Source organism: Protobothrops mucrosquamatus, unplaced genomic scaffold, assembly GCF_001527695.2.
Source record: "Protobothrops mucrosquamatus isolate PMUCROS unplaced genomic scaffold, P.Mucros_1.0 scaffold10064, whole genome shotgun sequence".
Taxonomy (NCBI): domain Eukaryota; kingdom Metazoa; phylum Chordata; class Lepidosauria; order Squamata; family Viperidae; genus Protobothrops; species Protobothrops mucrosquamatus.
The window spans coordinates 9,029-17,832 of NW_015395851.1; the positions used below are offsets into that span (position 1 = coordinate 9,029).

The window sequence follows — 8,804 nt, forward strand, 5'->3', positions numbered from 1 at the left end:
GAAATTGTGTCCATGCTTAAATTTGTAATGTAACCTTTCATTCTTGGATCTCAATTCCCCATTCGTGATAATCATAGCTTAGTCTGAAACTGGCTGATCCTAGCTTGTCTTCAGAGGAAAATTAGAATACTTACAGTTTTGATTTCCAGTTGCTTTCCATGACCAGGAATTCTGGTTTGCAGTAACCATCATTCATTAGCGTAGCAAGCTATAAACTCCACATTTATTTATTAATCAAACTTATATAGCCATCCATCTCAAACGGTTTACAATAATAATACATAATCCATATAAATCAGACAAGATGTATGCGAGCTTGTGACACAAACATTATTTATTATTCCAATTTGTTTAATTCTTATGTCACTCCAGTAGAAAAGCTGGTTTCATGTGTGTGGGACACTGCCATTTGGCAATAAAGTTTATTTATTTTTCTTTCCTATTATCTACTTCCCAGACTGACTTAGATCTTAACTGCCCTTTATTATTTTATTGTCCCATAATACGTTTGTTTTTTTTCTGCTATGTTTTATTAAGCCTTTCAGTGGCGTGCTGGGTTGTTAAAGGGAATTTTACCTCTGAATTTTGTAATGAGCATATGCAGATCTTCAAATGAAGTTGTTCTTTGCATGGGACTCCTTCACATTTTTTCCTTTTTTCTTATCTGAAAATTTGAAACCTGTTTTCAAACAAGACCTTCCACTTTTTCACAATAGGGGAAAGAGATTATCTTCAAGACCTGCTCAATCAGCACTTGAATATATTTGTCTTGAACTAGTGTTAAGCAACTTTTGGAATGGCCAGTCTGTTTCTGGCTCAGATAAGTTGCAGAGAAGATGGGGCTAAGATAGTCAGGTAGAGCTAGATGCATTTACCTGAGGTGAGCCAAAGAGACTGACCAATGCTATACAAACCCCTGTGCAAAGATGGGTAGCCCCAGGGCCACTTTTTGCAGCCCATGGAGCTCTGCACTGCCCAATATTATTCTTCTGCTCCACTGGGACAAGAAACATAATTTGGCACCAATAAATAATAAATTGTAGCACAACAATTTAAACATCTTCCTCCAAGTCAGGGAGAAAAATAAAAAGATGAATCTCTTCACAGTTGTGACCTCCTTGATGCCACATTACCTGGTTTCCTGCTGCTGTTTATCCCCTCTGAAAGGTTATGGGACTGTCAGTTGCCAAATTTGGCCCATCCCCATTCCAGAAAAAAGGGGTTTTTTTTCTTGTTGCAGAAGTTGCTTAATAATCATCTTTCTTTCTGCTTTCTAGACCACCTTACAAACAGATGAAGTAAAGAATGTTCCATGTGGCACAAGGTGAGGTTGGACACACACACACACCCATCGGTGAATCTGCCATCTCTTTGCTTTTATCTTCTCCAGGGAGGCTTTAACCTACATAAATCTGGATTTTTTTTTTGTAACTTGGATTAGTGCTTCCCTCTTGGAAAATGTGGTGCTGTTATTTTTGCTGGTTTCAGATAAGATGATGCAAATGGGAAATGGAATCATCTTGCATCTATGATCCTGTATTCGGCTTTCTATGGACCTACCAGTTTGGTCTAGGGCAGGGGTAGGCAACCTTGGCTCTTTTATGACTCGTGGACTTCAACTCCCAGAATTCCTGAGCCAGCCATGCTGAGGGGAAAGGGAGAGGTTTCCAAGCTGAGCCATGCTGGCTCAGGAATTCTGGGAGTTGAAGTCCACGAGTCATAAAAGAGCCAAGGTGGCCTACCCCTGGTCTAGGGTTCAAGACACGAGGCTAAAAACCAGGTCCTGCCTTAGACACGAAAACCAGCTGGGTGACTTTGGGCCAGTCAATCTCTCTCAGCCCCATTCACCTCACAAGATTGTTGTTGTTGTGGAGAAAATAGGAAGAGGAAGGAGTAGCTATGTTCGCTCAAGACACGAGGCTAAAAACCAGGTCCTGCCTTAGACACGAAAACCAGCTGGGTGACTTTGGGCCAGTCAATCTCTCTCAGCCCCATTCACCTCACAAGATTGTTGTTGTTGTGGAGAAAATAGGAAGAGGAAGGAGTAGCTATGTTCGCTGCCTTGAGTTATTTATAAAAATAATAAAGGCAAGATAGGGCTAGAAGGTCAGAGATGGAACTACGTCTAGGGCTCTGTATTTAAAGATGGCTCAGCTAAAGTTGGTTTCTCGGTCTTGAAACCTGGAACTAGGATGTTTGGCATTCAAAGCTGCAATTATTTCACTGGGGGAAAAAACAACCCCAAGTTATGTAGCTTGACTAATTAATGTAATCATTTCTTACATTTCTCTTTTCGATGGAGGAGAATATTAGTAGTTCAGGGTTGAAATGAGGGATCCTCGGTTCTTTCTGAGTTTGCTTGTTTTCTTGCAGATGTTTCATTACCCCAATTTGGTAACATTGTGAAATGTCTGCAAGAAAACAACCGAGTTCAGAGAGCATCAATTTCAGTTCCAGTTTCACCCCTTATTTATATTTTTGCCCATTTATGGGGCCCATGTGGGGGAAATGCAGACTCTTCCCTTTTTTCCAATCCTGATGTTGTAAGTCTTTGAGCAGAATTCTAATTGCAGGCATCTTATTTCAGTGCAATTTTTTAAATTATTATTATTATTATTATGGTTTGTCACACAGCCAGAGGTTCAGACTGGATTTGGCATTTTTATCCACCTGTCGAGTCCTTCCCAAGGACCTGGGATAGGCAGCTGTTGTCACTTGATGGTGTTAAAGATACTGTCACGGGATATTAGGCTGTTCCAAGCAAAGCTGCCTTTTGCCATTTTGAGGGTGAATTTGTCACTGCCAGTGGTGTTCAAGCGGTGCTCCAATTGTTTTGGGATTGCACCCAAGGCACTATTACTATTGGTAGTAAATAAAGTAGTTCTTTATTTTTCCCATGCACACGAGAGGCCCGGTTTCATTCTATCAGTCCGAAGAATGCTCTTCTTCTGCCACAAGATGGCAATTTTCCCTTTTACTTATCCACAGGAAAGCCTCTTGCAGTGCCCTTAATGTGCATCAATCAATCTAGAATTGCTACCCTTTTTAACAAAAGCACCACTGCAGGTGTTTGGGGGCAGGTAGAGTTCATTTTCTGAGCCTACCTCTTGACACCTTATTCTTTCAATCAGGAGTCTGGTAGCACCTTTTCCCAACTAATGCATTTTATTAAAAGGTGTCAGCTTACGTGAGAAAAACCTAACGCCTTCTAATAGAAAGTGTTAGTCAGAAAAGGTGTTACCAAACTCCTGGTTTGTTTGTTTGTTTGCCAAGAGAGATTAGCACAGCTCTCCACATCTTTCCTTCCAAGTGACCCATCCCAGCAGATGCTCACCTCTCTCTCCCATTTGATTTTTCTTTTCTTTTCTTTTGCAGTGGAGGAGTGATGATTTATTTTGACAGGATTGAGGTTGTGAACTTCCTGATCCAAAGTGCGGGTAAGTTATCACTGCCAACCTCTTTCTCCTCAGAGCTGGATTTGGGATCCCAGGTATTATGAGAACTGGCTGCACCCATTGTGCTGGAAGAAAGATAAATCATATGATCATTTCATACCAAGGAAATAAAATTAGGGGTTTGTTTTTTTTAATTACCCAATTCCCAGGGTTCCTGGACAACAATACTGAGTTTTTTCCTGTTCCCAAACTGTGGCTGTAGTGATAACAAATGAGATGCCATTTCTTGCCTGCACAATTTTTTTAACACCCCCTTTCCTCTCTCCTTAGTCTACGATATAGTGAAGAACTATACTGCAGATTATGATAAGGCTCTCATCTTCAACAAGATCCACCATGAGCTGAACCAGTTTTGCAGTGTTCACACACTTCAGGAAGTTTATATTGAATTGTTTGGTGAGTGTCTTCACCAGGACGTGCACAATACTTGAATTAAAATATCTGAAGAGAACTGTTGGGTTACAATGTCTCTAGAATGGGAGGAATTTAAGGGTTAGGTTTGTGAATTTCATTAAGCTGTCTTCCTTTCTCTTTCCCATAATTTGAGAGCATTTATGGGTTTACATATTTGTTAAATCACTGAATCCACCGCAATAGATTTTACTTTCCTAACATTAATGGCAGCATTGAAAAACCCAAAAGACCAGGTTAGGGGCAGAGAAAATCTATGTGGGTGCTAAGAGCAGAGACCGATTTGATGACACAAAATCTATCAGTCAAGAAATTAATGGTGCTTTTAGCCAGTCTCAGTGGAAGTAATTAAATGTTGCAATGTGCGATCCATCATTTCATTTGAACCCAGAACTAGCGCATAATAGTACATTACATATTCTTCACTAATCTACCCTCATCTTGTTTCAGACGATAAACCAGTCAATTGAAAACAAACAGTGGTTTTGTACTTTAGTGTTTTATAATCACTAAATTTTAGCAGGTCTAGTTGATGAGGCAGGAGTGAAAATTGGCACCATTTCCTTAACGTTACCTCTACAACTATTTAGCAGTAAAGGAATATTGGAAAGTGTATTGATTATATGAATGTGTGGTCGAAGATTACAATCTGCTTACTTCTCGATGGCCCTGATATCCTTAAAATATTGCTGAATTATAAGTCCCAGTATTCCTCACCATTCACGCTCATGGCTAATATTGCTGGAGGTTCAGCAAATTTTGAAAATCTGTACATTTTGTATCTGTGATCTTTGACATAAAAGGGGTTGGGATTGAAAGTGAGGCCTTCTGCTTCTAAATAACCCAGGGGTCTTCAAACCTGGCCCTTTTATGACTTGTGGACTTCAACTCCCAGAATTCCTCAGCCAGGCACGCTGGCTGAGGAATTCTGGGAGTTGAAGTCCACAAGTCATAAAAAGAGCCAAGTTTGAAGACCCCTGCAATAACCTATAATTTCTTCCAGGGAATAAGTGCCTTGTCATCCATGTGTCCTATTCTCTCCTGTTTTTAACATGATGGCAGCAATATTGCCTTTGTTGTAAATGGGCGAGCATGTGCAACTGCTTTCCTACTCTTCATTCCTTCTGTTTGCACATGCAGGTGTATCGGCAAAGAACCAACAGGGCTGATGGGCTTGTTCCCAATTTCTTGTTTCATGCTCTGTTTGCTTTATCCCTTCCTAGATCAGATTGATGAAAACCTAAAACTGGCTCTCCAACAAGATCTGACATCTATGGCTCCAGGACTCATCATACAGGTAACAAAAAACGCTGGAGTTTATCCCAAGGACAACATTTTTGTGCAAAACTGGATAAAGTTCTCAAACATTTTGGTTTCAGGACCCCTTCAGATTCCTAAAAATGACTGAGGACCCCAAAGAGCTCTGGTTAATGCGGGATAGACCTAGCAATGTTTAGTTATTAAAATGGAGAAAAATTTAAATATTTATTATTCAGTTGACTTCATGGACTCCCTGAAAGAGAGTTTGAGAATCGCTGGGATAGAGGACAGAATTGCAAACTAAGCTTGATGTTGTCCCATTTGAAGTTCAGAGATTCTACCAAATCTTGGTTATAGATTGGTTCTGGATTGTAATCTTTTCTCCCAAGGGAAGCGTCTCAAGTTCTGATCTAGGCAACTTCCACGCTTAATTTTATCTGTCTGAATAGATCATAAGATTATAAAAGGTTTGGTGCTCATCTAAACAAGGAGTTATTGAAAGCTCTTATGAACTCTGCCCAACTTGATAGCTGGTGTTTCCTTTCCTGCTTCAATCACACTAGTTTCCTGTTCACAGATTCAGGATGCCATCCCTCTTCCCTTTTGAACAACCTGTTGTGTGGTTCTTAATACTGTCATTTTGAGAGTCTTTCCTCATAATCCTCACTTTTTCTGTTCAATCAGGCAGTCCGAGTTACAAAGCCAAACATCCCAGAAGCAATTCGGAGAAATTATGAGCTCATGTAAGTTTCTGGAATTCTCTTCTTTAGAGTGGCTGCATGTGTGCGTGCATTGCACACACCCTATAGGACTATAGAGTTACAGTCAAATGACATATGGAAAAACACACACTTCTCAGGCTGTTTTATGTACTGCGTGTGTTAAGGCCGAGGTCCTCAACCGAGGTCCATGGATCAGCACCGGGCCGTGCAAACAAGTGAAGCCCCACCCACGGGATGCAGGCAGCATGCGAAACCACGTCCCCTCCAGTCCGTGGAAAAACCTCTCTCCACGGCACCAGTCCCTGGTACCCAAAAGGTTGGGGGCCACTGTGTTAAGGGCCCCGTTTGCTGGCTGTATTGCTAACTAGCCAAGTATCTTGCCCGTATGCCTATTTAGTGTTTTAAAATGTTTTTAGTATTTTAATTGTAATATATTTTTTTAATTGTAAGCCACCCAGACTCATTGACTGAGATGGTCTACTATAGAAATTGAATGAATGTATGAATGAATGAATGAATGAATGAATGTTCAGTGTGAGCCATCTGTAGAATCTCTTGTGCTTATTATTTGTGCGTATACATATGTATTCTAATCCATTCAGTAACTTGAAAGTGCCATTTGTTGTGGAAGTCATTTTAATCCTTTAGCTAAAGCCTGTCTTGGTCCCCTCTCTAGGGAGAGTGAAAAGACAAAACTGTTGATTGCAGCCCAGAAGCAGAAAGTTGTGGAGAAAGAGGCTGAAACAGAACGCAAAAAGGCTCTCATTGGTTGGTGTGCAGTTCTTGCTATCATGTCTGACTATTGTATAATTATGCAGAACATAAAGAGGTGGTATTGCCTGTTTTGTCTGTGTGGACTGCATTTTCCAAAAGAGTAAAGAGGGAGATCAAAATCAGAGGTTAAGAAGTACTGTTGTTGCTAGTTGCGAAGTCGTGTCCGACCCATCGCAACCCCATGGACAACATTCCTCCAGGCCTTTCTGTCCTCTACCATCTTCTGGAGTCCATTTAAGCTCATGCCTCCTGCTTCAGTGACTCCATCCAGCCACCTCATTCTCTGTCGTCCCCTTCTTCTCTTGCCCTCAATCTTTCCCAGCATTAGGCTCTTCTCCAGTGAGTCCTTCCTTCTCATTAGGTGGCCAAAGTACTTGAGTTTCAACTTCAGGATCTGGCCTTCTAAAGAGCAGTCGGGGTTGATCTCCTCTAGGACTGACCGGTTTGATCGCCTTGCAGTCCAGGGGACTCGCAGGAGTCTTCTCCAGCACCATAGTTCAANNTCTGGCCTTCTAAAGAGCAGTCGGGGTTGATCTCCTCTAGGACTGACCGGTTTGATCGCCTTGCAGTCCAGGGGACTCGCAGGAGTCTTCTCCAGCACCATAGTTCAAAGGCCTCAATTCTTTGGCGCTCAGCCTTTCTTATGGTCCAACTTTCACAGCCATACATTGCAACTGGGAAAACCATGGCCTTGACTATACGTACTTTTGTTGGCAGGATGATGTCTCTGCTTTTCAGTATGCTATCTACATTGTGCATATAATAAATAAGGGAGTATTATTCCCACTGAATCTAATCCGAACTGGATATGAGCTCAAAATAATTTTAGATTGCAGGCTGTGAATTCTCTGAGAATAAAAATACTCAGGTAGTTTGTGAAATGACGGGGGACAAACGTAACTTCCTCTAGGGTAGTTAATCTTCATCAGAGATCAGCAGAGAAATCCTAATTTAAAATATGAAAAAAAAACCTTGCCAAAAAGAAGAGAGAAAAAAAACTCCTGAAAAGCTTTACAAGTCATCATTTCTAAGAAGCCTTTGGGGGAAACACCCATACAATGAATGCAGCGTCTCTGTTCCGAGAAATTCTAGTTTCATTGACCATCATTGCTGCCTCCTATAATAATTGGGAATGTTTTCTCTCCTATGCAGAGGCAGAAAAAATTGCGCAGGTGGCTGAGATAACGTATGGGCAGAAGGTAATGGAAAAAGAAACAGAGAAGAGAATATCTGAGATTGAAGGTAAGCAGCCGTGTTTTAGAAGTGTCCGTCCAGTCTGATGATTTTAACTCACCAATAATGTTCCCTGTTTGAAGATGACCAGAAATCTAGGAAGGAGATGAATGCAGTTTCCAGATAGAACGAGCAAATTCCCAAAAAAATCTTGATGATGTTAGTGGAGATGATCCTGTTTTGGGTGAATCGGTAGCGTCTGTGGTGAAAATCTGAAGTAGCAGCATCTTGTGACTTGCTTCTGTTTAATCACATTCTTCTGTCTTCAGCTGTAGGAGCCTCTCCCCGTTTCACTGGCTTTGGAAGAATCTTTTCCTTGCTTTTTCCAGTTTTTATTAAGCCATAAGGAGGTAAATCATAGAATCATGGAGTGGGAAGGACAGTATTTAGACTATTGAATTCTAACCGCTGCTTAGTGCAGAAATCCAAATGAAAGCATCGGTTATAATTCAGCTTCTCTTAAAAACTTCCAGCAAAGGCTACTCATCACTTCTAAATCCTTCTTGAATTGTTATTTAAACAAAGAAACAGAAAACTAACTGTTACCACTGCTTGTTACCAATGGAAGTTTCTCCTAACTTCCAATGAAGGCTGTGCAGTAGGCAGATTTGAGCAACAAATCGCATTGCGTTTGTGTCGGAGGCACTGGGGCGCTTCCAGGTTGAAAGGATGAGCCGGTGACATCACTGTTTGCCCGGGGGATGCCCAATTGAGGGCTCCTTTCATGTCCCTCTTAATGTGCCCAACCGAAGTGATACCTATTTATCTACTTGTGAATGCACATTTTAGGTCGGCAGGAGCTGGAGGGAATGATGGGAACTCACCCCATCCCGTGTTAGCATTTGGATCTCGAACGTGGACTTGCTGCTTGTCAACCCAGCGTCCTATCCGTGCCCCAAATGAGGCAGAATGAATTGGCTACCCCTCCTTTTTCCCACAATTTCTCTTC

General features: G+C 41.4%; 1 protein-coding gene across 1 annotated transcript; it reads left to right on the forward strand.

Moving 5' to 3' along the window:
• Positions 1–1,256: 1,256 nt before the first annotated feature.
• Positions 1,257–7,864, forward strand: LOC107301112 (erlin-2; the record flags this gene model as incomplete). Its single annotated transcript, XM_015830376.1, has 7 exons — positions 1,257–1,324; positions 3,376–3,437; positions 3,726–3,851; positions 5,090–5,163; positions 5,811–5,869; positions 6,525–6,616; positions 7,775–7,864. Coding segments are annotated over exons 2-7 (493 nt in total), but the record flags the coding sequence as incomplete, so codon positions are not given.
• Positions 7,865–8,804: the final 940 nt, after the last annotated feature.